At 40.2% G+C, this 20,478-nt stretch overlaps 1 protein-coding gene across 3 annotated transcripts in view; it reads right to left on the bottom strand.

Annotated features, from left to right (window-relative positions):
* Positions 1–18,235, bottom strand: part of uhmk1 (U2AF homology motif (UHM) kinase 1) — a 123,973-nt gene extending 105,738 nt beyond the window's left edge. The window contains exons 1-10 of one of the 3 annotated variants that reach the window (XM_074636405.1): positions 17,991–18,235; positions 17,370–17,875; positions 16,745–16,874; positions 15,136–15,322; positions 14,844–15,041; positions 13,304–13,398; positions 13,076–13,152; positions 12,878–12,976; positions 12,659–12,747; positions 15–11,206 (exon numbers count right to left, since the gene is read on the bottom strand). In XM_074636405.1, coding sequence (XP_074492506.1) covers positions 11,060–11,206; positions 12,659–12,747; positions 12,878–12,976; positions 13,076–13,152; positions 13,304–13,398; positions 14,844–15,041; positions 15,136–15,322; positions 16,745–16,874; positions 17,370–17,679 — 1,332 coding nt within the window. In that variant the 5' untranslated portion in view covers positions 17,680–17,875; positions 17,991–18,235 and the 3' untranslated portion in view covers positions 15–11,059. Of the gene's footprint in view, positions 1–14; positions 11,207–12,658; positions 12,748–12,877; positions 12,977–13,075; positions 13,153–13,303; positions 13,399–14,843; positions 15,042–15,135; positions 15,323–16,744; positions 16,875–17,369 lie in introns of those variants that run through there. The other 2 variants (XR_012594048.1, XM_074636404.1) reach the window with 2 other exon arrangements.
* Between the last annotated feature and the right edge of the window lie 2,243 nt (positions 18,236–20,478).

A 20,478-nucleotide genomic window follows, 5' to 3' on the forward strand; every position in this document is an offset into this window, starting at 1 on the left:
CAGATAATCATCAGTTCAAGTCAATCATCATTTTTATTATGAGATACTCAGAGACAACAGCAGGAGTGCCATGATTCACTCACAAGTGGAAGGCTATAAAGCATGGACTAACTCACATAGTTTCGTACATGATGTGTCTTGCATACAGAGACCTTCTCACATTGTGCTTCTTTTAAGCAGAAGTTTAGAGACAGAAAGTAATAATCATTTGTTTTCAGTCCAGTTTGACATGTGGGACATTTCACGAATTAGGACTACTCACTGAAGATGGATTATTTGGGAATAGAAATGAACATGAACTCTTTATATTTTCATTTTTCATTGAGAAAAAAATCATTATAATTCATATAGCCTAATCAATCATCCCACTTCTTCAAATATCCCACTGTTCTCTGGAACATCATCTAGTGTCAAAATCTTTTACACAATATTCAACAAACTACCTCTCAACCAAAAAAAGCAACAATGGTCATGAGGATTGTCCTTTGATACTTAAAAACAGATATTAAACTCAAGACATGACAGTTTTGAGGTGTTCAGACTCAAAATGATGATACCTGTGCAAGTTCTTCCTCCTGATCAAATCATTTTGGTTTTGGTCGTCTGACAGTTTGGTCAGGATTTGGTACATCTTGGCCAGTCATTCCCAAAGACTGGGTCGGAACCATAGGCTGTATATAAAGATGGACGACATGACAGCTCCCCAAAAGTGAAGCCAACACATCTCGATCGCCCCCTGGTGGCTGGCTGCAGTATAGGTCATAAATCCCACCCCCTCCATGTTAGTGGATGCGACATGAACCAAACTAAAAAGTCAAAGTACACATCAAATCAATTTTTCCCAAAGATGGTTTCTGTCATTTTAGGTAGTTCTTATCACGCTGATTTATGTTCAAGTGTTCATTTTTCTGATAAGTTTGGTTTTAATTAGTTATTTGATGCTACAAAAAGGGGGTGAGACAGCTGCTCTGAGTGAAGTAGTCGCGCAGCTGGAGACTCGGGAATTGTACGAGAGAGGAGATGTAACTTTAACTTTCCATAACCGTCACGAGTCTGAGTGATAGAACATGTGTCAATATGATCAGAAATGTAGTTACAGATATATTATAGTTAGTTGTTGCGTCTTTCTAGCCAAACAGCTACCGTGATGCTAACGTAGCAGCTAGGTGGCTCATGCTAGCAAGCTGCGGCCGTGCTCAGCTCGTGATTGGCTCATGCGGGTGTGTGGGCGGGACCTCGATACCGATGGTCTTGCCCCCTACTGCGCAGAATCTGGCTCCAAATGACGTCAAAATCTCAAGATAGCAGCTCCCTTATCCGGGATATTTCGGCTTCACTTTTGTACAGTGGAAGGAAGTGGAGACGCGTCGTCCATCTATATATACAGTCTATGGTCGGGACCCACAGGTGGGTCACAGGAGATTTTATTAGGGTCGCCAAATAAATTTGCAAATTCCTTCCATAGTCTTTTATTGAACATTAGTATCTGCAGTACGCATTCGAGCCACATGAGGGAGCCTGGATGTTCATATTGTTCTGATATTTGTAGCCTACTTTTAACATTGAATATGAAAGGCTAGCGTACATTCTGTCTGTTTTACTGATGAGGGGAAAAAAACAAGAGCATGTCAACTCCGCCAAAATGCATTTATTTGGTCTCATTTATAAAGTATTTAACATGTGTATATGTTTTCAATAACACGTGCAAAAAATTAAGTTGTGATTTATCAAACGTAAATCTCTTCAACATGACTGGTTTACCTTTTCATGATAATATAAGGCGAGTAAAAATGGTCAGGAACTTCTTGCAATTTATACATTAGATAACGCCCATTGTGAATTGGGTTGCAATTGTTTGTCATTTTGAAAAAGTGGTTCCCCAGAAAAAAAGGTTTGGGACACCCTCATCTAGGCCCTCAGAGCTTGTGCATTTTGACATTTATTCCCAAACTTGATTAGCCAATAGCAATAAGGTCAGATTTGGGTTTAAATCATCGTTCTTAGTTATTCAGGTTGGGGCTCATGGGACCCATTATTTATGAAAATGTATTCAATATTCAAACGTGACAAAGACATTTAAAGCTGCATTAATTCATGATTTACATTAACAATGGATCAAAGAACAATGTGTAATGCGGAAGGGGTCAATCGTAGAGCCAAACCCACGGAGAATTATTACCCAACTCTGCATTTCTTTTTTGTCCATTTTGGACATTTGTTTTGGTTTTCTGGGGCACAAAATCAATCAACTAATGCAGCTTTAAATCAGAATAAGAAAAATAAATGATGTCGGTTATTCACACAAAATCACAGTTCTTTTCTCCAAGTAAACACTTTATCAATATGTATCACATTAACTGCAAGGACGGCTAAAAAAATGAAAGTAAATTTGAAGGTATAACAACAACATGTAGTGGTGTGATTGTTCTCATTCACCTACAGTTGAAAATGTACTCTTTGTGACTTGAAAGCACTCTTAATTAAAACCTTGAGCGGAAGGTTTTGTGTCAAGCTCTGTTGAGCAGAATGAAGCAGTTTCTTTATATTTTCTGAACACCACTGTACTTCATCTTTAATCTTCTGTGCTGTAAAGATTAGCCTTAAATAATGTGTGCTTTGTTAATAGGAATGGATAATATAGACATCACAGTATAAGTCGCTGGCTGCACTCTTGCATGTGCACTTACTCACATTGTCCTTGTGATTTCAAAATTGAGATTGCAAGCAAACCGGCATAAAGCTATAACACTAGACACACTGATGGAAGAAAATAGTCTGACACACAATGTTACATATTGGTCTCAGACAGACATACCACGCACACGGGTAGACAGCTCTTGTAACTTATAAACGCTGCCTCCAAAGACTATAATAACATTTTACTGCTACCTCTACATACACACACACACACACACACTGTCCAAGTTATCTAGACACACACTAATGCACAAATGTTCTGAGAACTTATCAAAGTCAGGTGCCATGAAATTAAAGCAAAACCCTGAATCTCTGTCAGTGCACAAAGGAGCCACGCTGAGCAGCAAAGACAAAAAAAAAGAAAGAAAAATGTCTGCATAGATGACAGAAAATGGAAGATAAAGCAACTTAAAGCTGCACTTTGGCAGACCCAAATGGCAGTGAGAACTGAGAAGTATGTGTTTGAAATGTTAAGACTTAAAAACCAAGAAATCATGTAATCAAGTGTCAACGAAAAATCAACTACTACTTTTCGCTGCATTTGCAGAAGCCAGTTTGGGTTTTTGCCGTTGGGTTTCAGAGTCCGCGCACAAAACCAGAATTGAACTCAAACTGATGGGAAGACGGGAAGAAATACAAAATAATACAGCTTTAAAAGCTGGAAGAGGAAGTACTAAAGACGCCTGTTTGAGTCAGAGCCACAGAGACAGACGTAAGGCCAGGCAGGAAGAAAACGGAGCCAAGCATTTAGGCAGGCAAACAGAGCAAGAAACTTCATGCATGCTCACTAAATCCTTACAGGACAGAGGCCTCTGTCTGTCCTGGGTTTGATTTGAAGCCAGTGCAGGTAAAGGTAGAGCAGCTTCAAACCATTCTCAACTCTACAGTATTCAGTAATAACTGATAGGTCTGTAACGATACGTGTATTCCTAACCAAACCCTTTCGGTACAGGACATTCGGTTCGGTATGCAACATCCTTTCAGTACACCCTGTGACCCAAACAGCTGTTCATGTCTACTACTCGCACAATCGCCACAGAAATTCTGGAGCGTGAGTTTTACCCCAGAAAGTTTTGTCAGCGCACCAGCTGTTCTCTATCAGCTGTAACTGCTAGCTGACTAAGCCCGGTTAGCCGGGTCAAGCTCAATGAACAACGATTTGTGTGAAACTGTATGACACCACCACCCTCACAACAAGTACTACAACACTCTTGGATGCTGCTCTGAGCAGGACTAATGCCACTACGCACTAAAACAATGCATGGGCCACTTTCCACACAGAAACGGGCATTTATAAAAACAATAATGTGCCAGGCAGGGGGCCTCAATACAGACTATATAATGTATATTAATCAATTATTACTTTATATTAATATAATCAGCTGGAGTGTGATATCAAAAAAGTTCAACATCAACAATGGAGTTTGAGCATCAACTTATTTGAAGCCATACTCTTTTTAGCATACCATATTAACTAATAATAACATTATGGATACAATACTGTGCTAATATTTTTTTATCATGTTAATTTGCTTGATATCATGGTGATCATGGTAAGGCCCTATTCAGACCTGGTATTCCAGTGATCCAATCACAAGTGGACAGCTCTAAGTACAGGTGTGAACTCACTCAAGATGCATTGAGATTAGATCTTTCAGACCACATTCAGAGGTGTTCTGGGCCACATATGGCCACATTATTTTAGCAGTGTGTACGCGAATGTGTCCTGGGTCACATTAAGGAACGCCTTCTCAACCGATACCCCACTTGGATCCGCTGGTCTCTGCGCTCCTCGCATGAATAGACAGGCAGATGCTAGCGCTTGTCTGCCTCACGGCATGGAGATGGCTTCTGTGCTCTACTGTATTCTGTCGGTGCAACTGTATTTTATTAAAGTATATCTTATCTATAGGCTACATATCTACAGACTAGGCACAGGAAGTGAATTATTATCATACTATCATACTACTGAGATGAGTCCGGGTTTTTTTCCCGGTGCTTTGCACGGAGCTGACACCCGCTTGCTCACGTGCTCTCAACCCCGGCTTTCTGAAGCTCGGTACCCCGCTGTTGCCTGGCAAAGTGATCACAAGTGGCCACTGGAGACATATGTGGAGACACATTCTAATGCCAGGTGTGAACAGACGTACTTAGAGCTGTCCACTTGTGATCCCGATCACTCAGGATGTATGTTAATGCCAGGTCTGAACAGGGTCTAAGTTTGCATTAGTGCTGCAGCAATTAGTCGATTAACTGATTCGTCAGTCAACAGAAAATGATCTTGACAATCGATTGATCGTTTTATATCGGAGGTTTTTAAAGTCTGACACTGTGGGCCCCCCCTTCAGACAAGGTTGAGATGATTGAGTAGGATTTCTAAGCCGATTTATGGATGTTTATTTGTGATGGACATTATGTGTTGGATGTCAAGATCTGAGTTTTGATTCTGAGAAGGTGTATGATTTGTCATGCAAATTGTGGCTCACGTCTCTCTCCATCCGCGCTCCATTAACTCTCCCGTGCCCCCCCTAGGGAGGTGCGCATCACAGTATTCACTATAATCTGTCATTTTATAGACTAAACGGTTAATCAGAAATAATGAACTGATTAATCAATGATAAAGAGAAGTGTCAGTTGCAGCCTCATCTTGCATATTGTTACCAACGGGTAGAAAACGTGTCTGACAATCTCATGATGCTGCTTGACTTAAATGTTGAAATCAGGCGTGTGTTCACATCCCTTAATGGTTAACTGTAACAGTGAGCATCAACCATGTGCACACGGCGTCACCATGACAGAGAGACAAACTAAAAAGTCCATTAATATCACATTAGTAGGGTGAACAGTGTGAAATGAAGACTGTGTAGCATGTTCTTACTTGTGTGTGTACACGTCCTTTTTTCTACTGCATAGCACAAATACACACTTAATTTGGAACAAAAACACTGCGCCCTCTACACCAAGAGAGACAAACTAATTTCATAGTGATATAATAAAAAAGACAAATGCCACAACTATAAAATCAAATCAAAAAGTGATAAACATTAACACAAAAAAACAGCTGCTTTTGCATATCCTAGAGCTCAGCTAGTAAGAAGATGCTCAAGATTGAACTGAAACGAGCTCCTACTCATTAACTAACAGGATCAGCATGCTGCAAACAACTTGATATTTATATCATCCAGGTCAACAATAGCCACAATAAATATGATTCTAATAACAGATTTCACTGCAGACGCTCACAGCTCTGTGGCAGCAGCTTATTTTTTAGACTATTAATGCTTATCGAGCCAAAGCTGAATCGACCAAGTCAGAGCAGCACTCGACTCAGACTGTCAAACGCTGGATCAATTAGTTAGTTAGCATTCTTATTCATTCATAAAGGCAGGGCAGTCGCATTATTCTAAGGTGCAGCCATCAATAGAGAAACCTGCTTTGCCCTTTTCTATGTTAACAACAAACATCAGAAACCATAAATCCATACACAACTAATAACCTAACATTAATACACACCAAACACTTGTACTGTGAACAGATTCAGTATCAGTAGCATCCTCCAGTACGTGATACAAGATGACAAACAAACCAATGAATGAACCAGTTATATAAACTGATCATGTTGCAGTGCATTTAACAATGGCAGTGTGACTTTAAATAGTGGATTCATGTGGTGGATGGTGATTTAAATAAAGTATGTAGCGTTAAATAAAAGTCATATTCTGTCTTTCATCAGTCATCTCTTAACTTTGTGTGCTGTGGTGTTGTTGTGCTGTTGTGGCTTGGTGGTCATGTCTCCAAAAAGGGGATTTATGATGACTATAAGCCATTATTAATGAGCAGTGAGACAGCCCCAGCAACGTTTGAACTGAGGGGACAAGGCAGGACTGAGCTTTGGGAGTTAAGATCAGTTTTCGACGTAGACTCACTAACTCAGCTCCTTGAATTACTCTACACTTCCACATTATCTCAATAACATGTAAATAGAACAACTTACACACACTAATCTGTCATGCATCGTCAAACACAAACAACGGAAGTTCTTTTCACAATGTCCAAATTCTCCTTATAGCGCTTTATAAGCCGCAGAATTTAAAGGTAGGGTTGGTAATCTTGAGAAACTATCAAGAGTACACTAGATTTTTAAAAATGATCCAACCAAAAAACCCCGCCTAGTGTTGCCAACTATTTTACAATGACAGTAGCTAGCAGCCCTAGTTCCAAAAGTCCCGAAATCTAGCGAGAAAGTCGCCAAGTGGGCAACAGTCCCTTGCTTCAGGCCTCCCTCCAATGCTACTCCCCCCACAATTATCATTACAAACATAAACATATCATAATGAATGCAAACGGCGAACATGGCTATTGTACTCAAGCTAACAGCTTGTGGAAGACTACGGTGACTCGCAATGAGTGCATTGGCAGAGTGCGTACAGGCAGGTAGACAGGTAGCCCGTACAATCATTACATTCGGAACCAATGAAATGTTTTGACAGGTTCATTTTAGTCCTGCGACAGCCAGAGATACCAGATTTTGTTTCCTTTTTCTTGTCAGAGCATTTGATTTATTGATTGCTGTCAGGATGTAATGATATTTTCAACTAATATAACAAAAAAAAATTATAAAATCTTTACCAACCCTGCCTTTAAAGCCCGTACTCATTATCTGATAATGTACAGTAAACCTGTGGTGAGTTTACTCTTGCAGGGACCTAGTCATATGTTTGTCAGAGGTGAGCAGCTGAATCATACCTTAAATGCCTTAAAGCAAAACCTTATCAAAGATAATTTTTTCTGTACCAGGTCCCTGACAAACTATGAGACAAATTATGAAAACATTGTGGAAGAAAATGTGTTCTTTAGTTAACCTGGTAGTGTTATTTGACAACCACTGGTTACAAGTAAGACAACACTGACCATCTCGCTTACGTACCACCGATTGCTAATTCAAAAGTGCTGTGTAGTCAAGTGGTTGGAGTCTGTTTCAAATGGAGATTTTTAGGCCAGCGACGCTCTCGAGTGGAAACTTTGGAATTCACATTTCAGGCACATACAAGTAAAGCTGGTAGAAAAATCTGTGTTCTTTTATGTAGTACTTGAGATAGACAGAACTGCATCTTTGCCCCCGACTTTTGTTGCAGAATTTAAACATTTTCTTAGAGGGGAATGAACAACACATTATTTAAAAAAAAAAATATGTCTCAGACAGAGGAAGATTTATATGTGCATAAACTATAAATATTTTCTTACTTTATATGAAGTTTCTCTCACACACTCAAATCACATTACCCATTCAGACGGAGCAGGGCTCTGTATTTGTGCTCTACAACACGAACCAGTTGCAGCTCTTCACACCCCCAGACTGTAAAGCGAGACTATGGAACTCTTAGAGAAGAAATAACTCATTCTTCTGCTTACAAATGAAAAGTTGAATAAAAATAAATAAAACGCACCCTTGCTCAATTCAGTGCACGAGGGGTTTTGCTGCTAGAGCCTTGCTTAGTGGTGTATGGCCAGAAGCTTATGGTGACTGATGCTAGCTGATATTAGCTAAATTAAAAGTAAATAATGGGTCTTTAATGCACATTACTGAGTCAGTTTGACAACTTTATGACTCTTCTCCACTTGTGCAACTGTTACAATAGAGCGCTTCAGGGATGACGTAGTTTTGAAGGTCAACCAGGAAGTGAGCACCTCGACAAGAAGCCAATGGGACTTTTCCATTGGTTTTGGATTATTGCAGAAAATAAACTCTGTGGCAAACATTACGTTTATGATTCTTACACGTTTTCTTCCGTAAGATAATCACCACAAATGAACACCACTTTTATGATTTTTGAGGCGTAAATGCAATCGCCAAAAGTAAAAAGCTAACGTTACGTTAGGCTAAAATGCTAACTCATTTCCTGGTTTTAGGACTCGTTCCTGTAGCACTCTATTACTTAGCATTTGAGCTAAATGGTAAACAGTAAGCAACAGTAGCAAAGCAGTAGCTAATGCTAAACCATAGTTTTAGTATTTAGTTGTTTATCATTTAGCTAATACCATCAGTTTAGTATTTACTGTAGCTAATACCAGCATTGGCATAATATCATCATTCACTTGTAGTTGCAGTTGCCACTGTTCAGTAAAAGTCACATAGTCTGGCTTCAACAAGTGAAAAATGAGCAATAAATGACGGCTCCATTGTGTTGTCTCCAACAATCTGGTTTTGTTACTGGGTGAGACTTTATCTGCTGGAAGGGAATTGTTCTCTAAGGCATCTGCTAGGGCTACTCAAGGAATCCAACGCATGCAGGTGTAGCACAACTTGTTGTTTATATAGCAGCATTTTGGTTAGTTAGCTAGCTAGCTTGAATGTCGCAGGGCACTTGTGTAGAAATTGTTGGAGTGCTTGATGGGTACTACATATCCACTGTGATCACCAAGTGGAACCAAGCAATCAATAAAAAAAAACAAGAGAACAAAAGGATTTCTGGTTCTACAACAAAAAGTACATTTCCACTGCAAGAATACCAAGCTCGTTTACTCTTTGTCGCTGCTATCCAACATAATCATGCTTCTGGACTTTTTTGGTAAAACTGTCTGACTTGCCTGATATAAGCAATTTAACATACATATTGTTGGTTCCAAGAAATCTTCGATTCAAGACTGCACATTTTATGACATTTCTGTCACGTCATTGATTCATAAAACTCAATACCTTGTCACGCAACTGCTCGCAACATTTCTTGAAACTGACAGAAGTATGAAACAATTCTACGTCCAGCATTTTGGGTACTCCAAAAAACAGACGCCTTGATGTAACGTATTCCCACAGGGCTTGCAGTCTACCAGTCAATCCGCTGGTTCATGCTCAAACTAACTGAAAGATTAGTTGAAGATTGTAATATTACACTTTATCTGTCTACTTAGTAGCCGCCCACTGCACAATCTCTCTTCACGCTGCATAGTACTACACAATCTTTAAAGCCACAATGTGTAGGATTTCGCCCACTTTGGCGAAAGCAACACATAAACTGCAGAAGTTTCCACCAGGATTGTCCCTGTTTTCTACAAAATTCAAAATTTGAAGGACGCTACAAACATTACACACTGTGGCTTTAAGCTGCTCCTTACATGTATACTGGCTACTGTATATCTGCCTTTCAATGAGGCTCTGAACAGCGATATGCTGCTCGACACGTCTGGTTCTACACCATAATTCCAATTTCACCAGGACTATGAGGTCAGATTGAAGCGTACTTGGCTTTAGAAGACATTTTCTACCTCTGTTGGAACTTCTTCTGCTATTTTTGTTCATACACTTATTTTCCAGCTAGAAAAAAAGGTTTTGGAAAATCGTGATTTTAGTCATACGTCAGTCATTTTCTAGCCACGCACTGCCAGTAGAATCTCCGATCATCTTCAGCATCTACTCAAAAACATTTACTTGTTCATGTGCCTTTTCAGTGTTGCAGTCAAAAACACAGAACTCACTGTATGTCCTCATAAGTGGGAGCATAGTCAAATGATGATAAAAGAATCTTCTCTGAGTATGTAGACTTTTGTAAATAAAAAGCTACAAAACACAAGGCTACAGGAGGTCACTCCAAACCATTTCTCCCTGAAAACTGCCTGAGGAGCCAGCAGAGGATACCCGTACATCCCCTTGTACCACGCCGTTTCCTCTCATTAAATGTTCAACATAACAAATAATATAATTATTATTATTATCATTAATTTAACAGGATTTTAGGTTTGACAGACATAAAACTCCCATTCATACTACTGGCAGATCAGTGTTATCCTGCTACATGTTTATAATCACATCCCTGACTCAACCGATGAGATAAAGTCTTTCATTAATACTCTTTCTACATAGACGCAACTCTTTAGATGTAATGTAGAGCACAGATGATCTCAAACTTTCATTTGATAAAGGCTTTTGCTCTAGCAACCCACGTCAGAGAATATTTTACTTGTCCCAATCACACATTTTTTAGTGTGGTGCTTTTCTATGAATGAATGAGAGTGAAATGGAAGCTAGAACAGGAAGTGCTATACCCAGGACCACAGACCTCTGGCCCAGAGTCATTAAATGAGATAGGTGCAGGTCACCTTGAAGCACCCGATGCATGTGCACTGATAAGAGCAGCAGATATAAAGTGTTGCTGTGCGCTCCTCACAGCTTAGTTCAATTTACACTCTGCATGAAACAAAAAACACATGAATGACATGCAGAAACTACACTCATTAATAACTGAAACTACAGGGCAACCACTCATGACTTTGTGTTGGCTGTAGTTATTTTCCTTGTGGTGGCCTGTGCAGTTGTGTTTTTTTTTCATGCGAACAATGCAGAGGTGTAAATTGAGCTTTTAGGACTTCACTGCACAGTCTGGTACAAGTAACCTCTTTTATAGGCGCTGAGAGGGTAGAAGGTGGCCACAACAAACTTCCCATCGAAGGTGCGGCCCGTCAGCAGTCTCTGAGCCTCTTTGGAGTCACCGGAGTTGGCATACTCTACAAACACCTGATGGCCACACACAGGACACGTCGATGAATTAGTGCGTTAATGACTGAAAGTGTGCTTAACCCCCCGATGTCCACTGGATGCGGCGGCGTGGCGCTCTGGTCGCGCCGTGGCTTTCGTTGTGGATCAAAGTCCACTGGAAAGGTTTTCTGAGGCGGAGCATTTTCAAGCAGCAGCCGCATTTCATATGTTGTTTTTGTGTGTTTAAAAAGCCAATACATTCTCACTCCTAACTCGTCAAATACCGACAGCTTGGGTAGTGGCCCTACGCTTCAAACTATGACGCTGCAGGTACCCCTCGGGTTTTAGACGTTCATCTCATCTGATCATTCCAATACACGGATTATTTTCACAGCAACATGGCCATCTGGTATGAAGCTAAGCGGTGTGTGAGACTGGTGTGAAAATGGTCGTCAAACGCCGCTTTGTTTCATGTAACTTCTTGGCCAAGACAAAGGCGACGTTAGGCGACAAAACAGTCTTCCTTCGTCGACGCTAGTTCTTTGATGTTGGTTTGGTGTGTCTGGGCCTTAAGGGAAAGATTGGTTCCGGTTCCGGTTAAAATAAAAACGTTTGTTACGTAAAATAAGTAAGTAAGCAACTTTCGTAAGTGGCGTTAGATAAGTACGTAACAAAACTAAAATAAAATAACTCAATGTTGACTTGGTTTCACATGCGACAGGAACAGCGGTCTCCTGGGTGAAAGTCCTTTGTTTACTCGACCCAACCGTCCATCCCGACCTTCTTCATAAGCAGACTTTCTTGCTCTTTATCAAGCGTCGGTATTTGACGCGTTGAGACTGAAAAACGGATTGAACAAGCATATTGAATATCTCTTTCTTTTTCTCCTTCTCTCTCACTCACTTGCTACAAACAAGAAGAATTTGTTTCGCATGTATATATGTTGAGACGAGGTCACCAACAAATTATGTGTCATGAAATATTAATTTAAAGTCAATTGTCAATAAGCATTTATATACAATCTCAAGTGAATGGGAGTGGATCATTTCCAGCACCAGAGTGGAGTGCCATGCAGCTGCACCCAGTGGACATTGGGGGTAAGTGAGTAAAGGACAGACCACTGTATCAGTGTAGTAAGGGTAATTGTGCTATTAAAGTAAATAAACAGAATAAAACTTCTAAAATCATCTTTATAATTATATACCACTTTAGCTAAAAAAAATAAAGGGTATATTGCCCTCTTTTCCTCACATGTTACAAACATTTATAACTTATTTTACTGCACAAAAATGTGCAAGAGTTTTCATAAAGTTTTGTGTGCTATGACCTAATGAAGTCTGCACATCTGAAACACAGTGGAGGTTCTCTATGATTAAAATAGCTGTGAAATAAATGTTATTTCTTACTCTGAGAATTCCCTATAACTAGTTACGTTTTTAGTTTAACTGAAACATTTCTGAAGGTTACTGGTTTATAGAACATCAGTCTAACCTGTCCTTTCCCTGGGTTCTCCTTGGGGATGAGCAGAGAAACCACTGAGCCATACTTCTGGCACTCCTCTTTCATGTCCTCAAGGATGTCTGGGAGAAACAACGACAGACATTTTGACTTACTTTTACCTCTATACGCTCGGAAGAAACAGGAAATCAACTCATAAATTCAATAAGTCATTTCATAATTAAAAGACATGAAAAATGCACGGTGTTGTACCTTCATACTCTTCTTCGTTGTGCAGATGGCTGTCATCGATCAGGTTGAGCAGACGCAGGACAGGAGTGGGCAGCAGAACCAGGTCCTCAATGTGAGGAGCTGACACACACACATACACACACACACACACACACATGTAAATATGGTACACTCAGAGATGTGTTAATCTTGGAGGACGGCTCAAATATTGACACATACCAAAGGGAATGCTGAAGAATGGGCTCAGCAGGGCAGTTTCAGCAGTGCATCTTTGCTTCGGGTCATTGAGAAGCATGCTGCAGACACAAAGTAACAAAAGTCAAATGTAACAACAACTATTACAGACAATATTCATCTGCTTACACAGCTAAGCAGGTCAATACACAGTATAGTAAACAGCACAGTAGTCATATAATAGTAGCAGCAGCTATATGTGTGAGAATGTACCTTTTGATGAGATCTCTGAGGTGATAGACAGGGATGGCAGGGCACACCACACTGTTGCTGGCAAAAAGGTGGTCTACAATGGCGGCACTGTTATCCTACAGAAGAGGGAAACAAATTAAAGGATACTATTTTTCTCTTGCAACTAAGGTTGTGCTCTATTGGACTTTTCCTCATTGATAACAGTTGATTCAAAACTTAGGAAACTTCTACAAACTTCCTTTATTCGTTTCGTTAAGTCCTATAGTGCTACTTTATTCTGGTTTCCCGTTTTATAAATACAGATATATACACCGATATATATATCATAGGGCTGTCAATTGATTAAATATTTTGATCAATTGCATAACTGTCCATAGTTAATCGTGATTTGTCAAGTATTTATGACTCTTCATCACAATGGGAGTGGGCAATGCTTGCTTAATGCAAATGGATGTATATATTTATGACTGTAAATCAATTAACAACACAAAACAAAGACAAATATTGTCGAGAAACCCTCACAGGTACTGCATTTAGTATAAAAAAATACGCTCAAATCATAACATGGCAAGCTCAAGTCCAACAGGCAACAACAGCTGTCAGTGTGTCAGTGTGCTGACTTGACTATGACTTGCCCAAAAAAATCCATGTGATTATCATAAAGTAGGCATGTCTGTAAAGGGGAGACTCGTGGGTACCCATAGAACCCATTTACATTCACATATCTGGAGGTCAGAGGTCAAGGCACCCCTTTGAAAATGACCATGACAGTTTTTCCTCGCCAAAATTTAGCGCAAGTTTAGAGCGTTATTTAACCTCCTTTGTGACAAACTAGTATGACCTGGTTGGTACCAATAGATTCCTTAGGTTTTCTAGTTTCATATGATGTCAATATCTTTTTGTTTTAAAATTGATCACTTTGATGAATCCGAACTAACCCTTTAAAACACCAAAGTCACACAATAACACAAGCAAACTAACCGATCGAGGCAGCAGTAGACCACAGACTCACATGCTCTGCGAGGTAAAATGACTGTTTTTGTCAATGGAGTCTGGTGGCTTTGAAGAGAGCATAGATGTATATAACGGCTTGAATTCCCCGTTGGAGGCTGGTTCCACTTAAATAGATATTGATTCTTTTTGGTGGCAAAAATACATTTTGCTGCTGCCCCCATCCACAGCAGTACATTGCTTTGCTCCCTTGCGGGTACTCCTGCCTGCTTCTCAAAACTGGGGGCGTGCCGACCGCCGTCTACTGTAGGTAATACACTGACTATGGATAAGTACCTCATACAACCCCACTTCAAAACATCCAAACTATCTCTTTAAGATTTTAAATGTGGAAAATATATATAATATGGATAAACGGCAAACATTGATCATTCTTCCTTGAATCATCAAGTCTACTGAGTGACTTTTGAATATTTCTAAACAGAATTCGATCTTGCAGTCAACTTTTTGTACTGTAATGCAACTTTTTATGTACATTTACACATTTTGAGACCATCTGATCCCATTAAATTGATATTATCAATCCACCCTGAGTAGAGCTTTGTCATACCTTCCACTTCTGCGAGCGGACGGTGTCTTTGAGTTTGATTCCTGAGAACATCTCCAGCAGGATGATGCCCAGGCTCCACATGTCCACAGTGGCCGTGCAGCCCGAGTCCCCCTCCACCTCCACCCCGGCCTGAGCGAGGCTGTTCTGAAGCTCAGCCTCTGGAGCGCGATACCCGTCTGTCTGGATGTACTTTACATCCTGGAGGAGGTGAGGCAGGGAGGGAGTTAGGAATACAATAATCGATTATCCCAGCTCCTCTTATATTGACCTTCATATTCCCAGGCACACCCACCTGGTTTCCCTCTCTGAAGCTGAGGCCGAAGTCGATGAGCTTGAAGCACTCGTCGTCAGCACTCCAGAGAATGTTGCGTGGCTTGAGGTCAGCGTGGACGTAGCCTTCCCTGTGAAGGAAGGCGAGAGCCTCCAGGATGTCTCTGGCACAGTGCTGGACGAGCCACATGGAGTGGCCCTGCTCGGGTCTGCCAAAAAATACCACACTATGAAGTAGGGCTGTCACAATATCAGGTTTTCACTACACGATTATCGTGGCCAAAAGAATTCATGATAACAATATTATCATGATATCTTTTGAAAATTAGAGAGAAAAAAATAATGCTATCAGTCAAAATCATCTTTATCTTTGTTTATTTTGTCTCTTTTTTGGCAAATTAATTTAACACATTTGTGTGTGGGGTATTGGGGGAAGGAGACAAAGTGAGAACGGAAAGAAACGGAAATTATTTAAGAGGCACTGGATTATTTACACAATATTATCATATGTGTTTTATTAACATGATACTTCAATACTTCATTTATATATCACAGTTATTGTCAATACCGATATATCGCAAAACCCCCATTATGAAGTTAAACAGAAAGCTCAAGCTGTTGACTGTGCTCACCATCATTCATTATATTATCTTTCCAACAGCTTTGAGGATATTTTTATTCAGGTTCTTCTGTTTTTTCCACTTGTGATGGCCACATGAACCATGCATCATACCATTCTACAATTGTCTGAATGCTCCCTGACAGAGTAACATTATGGTGCAAATAGCATTGCTTGGAATTTTTGGGAACCTGGTCAAATTTAAAGGGTCAGTTCACTGTCAGTAGTTATAAAAATAGTCATTGGAGCTAGAAATATTCTCTGTGAAAATTATTCATATAAAGTCACAAATGTTTCAATTGTAATATTTATTAAATAACAATTGCAACTGTGCGTAACAAGTTGCACTTGTGATTTAATAATTAAAAACATATGAAGAATACGGCCTCCTGCTGTATAATATTTTTTTTTTAATCAGTGGAAAACATCTGTCAACAAAACACATGAGCACACATCAGTTCAAAATAGGGGAATTGAACCCGTCATCCTCTGTATGGGAGGCAAATCCTTTCTTTATTTGTTAGGGATGCACCGATACCAATACAGGATCGGATATCGGGCTGATACAAACTCTAATAGCTGGATCGAGTATCATGACAATGGGGACGATCTATTCTATTCAACTGTTTATACACTATATACATTATATGCTGGAATTTTAATTCCTGTTTAAGTTTTGACCAATTTGCTGCTGCATTAAAAATGTTTACACTTGAATTGTAATTCCACATCATTTTGAAGATTTTTTACCAAGTTGCTGGGTTACGATTTATTATTTTAATAATAAATAACAATTCAGTAATTTTATATCTATGGATCTATTTGTCAGGAAAGTAATGTTTAACTCAAGCCTAATGTTGCCTTACACATTAAAGAATGATCCCAGTCACTTCCACACAGTGAGGCATACAGCTCATGAATTAAACACTGGTATTGGATTGGTACTCGATCTGATGCACTGGTAACCTGCCACAAGTCAGAGTTATACTGTATGAGAAGCAGGGACACTCACCTCCCACCCTGGGTACCACTGTTGCCCCTCACCAACAGATCAGACACACTGACATCCAAGAGCTCCAGCAGGAGACAGCGGGTGGCAACACCCATACAGCTGTGGTTGGTGAACACGCCGTACAGTGTCACTGAGAGGAGAACAAATCAGTCATTACAAACAGCTCAGCCTGTTCTATTGTATTTGTATCATGTTTAAGAAAAAAATAAATACAACCCTCCTACGAGACATATATACAATTTACTACAGGATAAGGACAGTGACAGTTTTATGTTTATACAATAGGTTCATAGGGCTAACAACTGTCAGCCATGACTATTTTTGCAGAAAAACACTGTGACAAATGTTAAAGTCTGATCTGAAATCAGATCCTGTTTCATGGGTTATCATATGCCGAATTAAAAAGCAGAACATAACTATTGGTAAATGGTCATACATTATATTCTACCAGGTGTATACAACAGATGACAAGCAAGTTCCTGTTAAATTGATGGGTTTTTAAATGGAGTTTGGTCTGTTAAAGACACAACAGCAGCCTGTACCATGTAGACTCTGCCATGCTTTCTTTCTGTTAGCTCATACTAAGCAATGACATTACATTTGACAAATATAATATAGTTTTTACCGATGTTTTTGTGTCCCTGGATGTCCTCCAGCACGGACCTCTCCTTGTGGTACCCGTAGTCTCCTCCCTGAGTGTCGGCCTGGAACTCCTTGACGGCGGCGGTGGCGGTGGCTCTGCCGGAGCTGACCCGGTACACCGAGGCCGAGACGCCCTGGCCGAGCCGCGACTGGACGGTCCAGATCTCACCGAAGATCTCGAACAGGACGGGCTTCATGCTCTGGTCCACGCTGCCACCCGAGGACGGCTTCATGCTGTCGGGACGAGACGCTGGTAGCTTGGTGCTGGGCTCGGAGGAACCGCAGTGAGCCATGGAGACGGACAGGAGGAGAGGAGGAGACAGGAGGAGGAGAGGAGAGGAGGAGAGGAGTCAGCTAGTTGACAGGTGGGAGCAGCTGCAGGAGCATTGCGAGCAAACCGGGGCTCTCTGTCAAACTACCAGGACGTGTCAACGACTAGATAATCCAGCTACACCTGCAACCTGGTTAAAGCTAAGCACAGAGCAACACCTGGGCATATTACACACTACTGTCTGCTCACTGAGGCTGACTAAATCAACTCACACTAGTCTTCTTAACTTAGCTCCTCCACATGGCTAATAAACTAACCACTGAGCTCCAGCACAACAAACCAACTCCACGACGCGCAGGAACATGCTTCCCCCATAATACGGTCTTTGTGTCGACTATAATCACTTATAAAGTGTTGAGTTTTAACTGCAGTAAAGTTTTAGCCCAGGTTGTGTTGTAGCTCAGTTTGTTGATATTAATCTTACTTCCGGTTCTACTGTTCCTCCCTGCAGGTCTGCTGAGGTGCATCGTGTCCTGCACTCTGCCCCCTGCTGGTGAGGAGTGTGCAGTGATGACTAATGATAACTGCACTGAAAAGACCAAGAGCACTGGACATCAGACACAAGAGATGCACACCTTGGCACTTGATAAAATTGTAGTTTTCTGTATATTGTGGGCACTGTCCTTGTCAGGTGTTTTCTCCTCTTTTCTTTGTATAAACTCAATAACTATTACCAAAGTAGTAGTACCAAAACTTTCGTGCTGCTGGTATGAAATGCTCGCCTTAGTTGCAGCTTTCGCTACACAGTGGCAGGAGTTGGTTGGGCTTGACGTGCCAAGCCAGCTTGTACACGACCCAAAGCCTGTCTAGCCTCATGTGGTATGAGACAATAAGTTAGGGGAGAGGACTAACAAACCAACTCCAAAACACACCAGAAGCCAGAAATGGTGGAAGGTTAGGCTTGGGGCTAGCAACCCCAACTTGTAAAAAACCTATATGCTACAGAAACGTTGACAACAGAAAGACAGAATCAAATCCTGGTAGAGGAGGGTTTCTCATCAAGAGGAAATATGACGCTGTGTGATGAAAGCCACAAAGTAGTACTAAAGAGTAAGGTGTGTCCCAACATTTCCTCTCCCCTCTCTAAATGTTGTTTCCATTAAAAACTTATTTTTTAAATTTCAGGCTACTAGATAGGGTGACCAGATCCCAACAAACCAAATGTGGGACACAGAGTATTTTTGTGTGGGACAATGTGGGACATGTTTCCAAGGCTGAGAGGTAGTCTACAATTGTGATATAATGTCTATCTAACTTAAATAATAAACATTTCTATTCTGCCCCGTATCTTGTATCATCTCTTTGCTTTGCCTGAATGCATCCATAGATCGGCACATCTCTTTCACATCTCTTTTTTCTTGTGAGACTCACATGAACTTCATGTCGTATTCCCCAGGTGCGAAATTGAAAAATAACTGGCAAATTTCACAAAAAGCTCTGAGAATCGCCTTCCAGCGGATTATTAGTTTCACAGCCTTTGTTGTTGTAGCTGCTCTCCCTTTTCTTTGTGGTAGTTTCCATCATATTCCGCCTAAATCTGCATAGCTTGTGACTTTGCGCTCACTCGGCAAAGCATAGCAAGACGGTGAAATGTTAACCTGCACTTACTTGACCCACATGTGTGCAGTTTGACAGCAAACACAGCCTGTGATGACAGCCCTCCATGCTTTCTTCACAGCCACTGGATAAAAGCCAGATTTTAAAAAGGGTGCCCTTCCAATGGAGAAAACATGATAAAGTGTCCTACTGGGTACCTTTTAAATTGAGAAAACATGATAAAGTGTCCTATAGGGTGCCCTTCCAGTGGAGAAAACATGACAAAGTGCCCACTAGAGTTCTCTTCCAGTAGAGAAAATGTGATGGTTGGCCTTAAAATGGAGAAACAACGATGCTGTGCCACAGGCTGCCCTACATGCTAGAACATTTTCTCTGCACTGGTGCCCCATCGCATGCAACTGGTGCCCTTTTTATTTTTCTGCCCCTGCCCCCTCAGACAGCCTGAGTCCGCCACTGCATATAGGCTATAAATGTATTACATATACATTACACATAATTTATATTCAGCACATATTTCTCCAATTCCTGCTTCCTCGTATCTTTGCAAATATGCCTTTTCAAGCAGGGGTTTGTATTGAAATATGACTTAACAGTATAGATATTTTTCCGCTGTTGTAGTTGAGAAATGAACTGCCTAAAGTCACTTCTATATGATTTTTATCATAGGCTACATGAATAGTATCTCCAGTACCACCGTCCCTCCAAGGTAGCTTGTAATTCGTATCCTTGCTGGAGCAGGATGATTGTGAATAGGGAAATAGAATAGGATGATGACTGAATTGTACACTGATTTTTTAAAATTGATTATATGTATATGTGTTTTTGGATGTGTATGTGATGCGTGTGCATATATGTGTATATATGTATATATGTATGCAGTATAGATATGTATATATAAATAGATTTTATTTTATTTTATTGTTTAACTTGTGTATATTCTTTTTACTTATATATCTATTTGTTTGTATATAATATGTTTTTGCTGTATCTATACTGGCTTATTTTATATTAATATTAGGTTTGTTAAGTTTCTTTGTACCGAGAATGTTATTATTGTTTGTGAATGTTTGTTCTGTTGTTTTAAAATGAACAAAAAAAAACAATAAATATAATTTAAAAAAAAATAAATAGTATCTACCAGATAATAACACCTTTCTATCTGCTATCTGACATCTCCTCATAAGGTCTGGCAAGTATAGTTCAC

The sequence above is a fragment of the Sebastes fasciatus genome, chromosome 5 (assembly GCF_043250625.1).
Source record: "Sebastes fasciatus isolate fSebFas1 chromosome 5, fSebFas1.pri, whole genome shotgun sequence".
NCBI lineage: Eukaryota > Metazoa > Chordata > Actinopteri > Perciformes > Sebastidae > Sebastes > Sebastes fasciatus.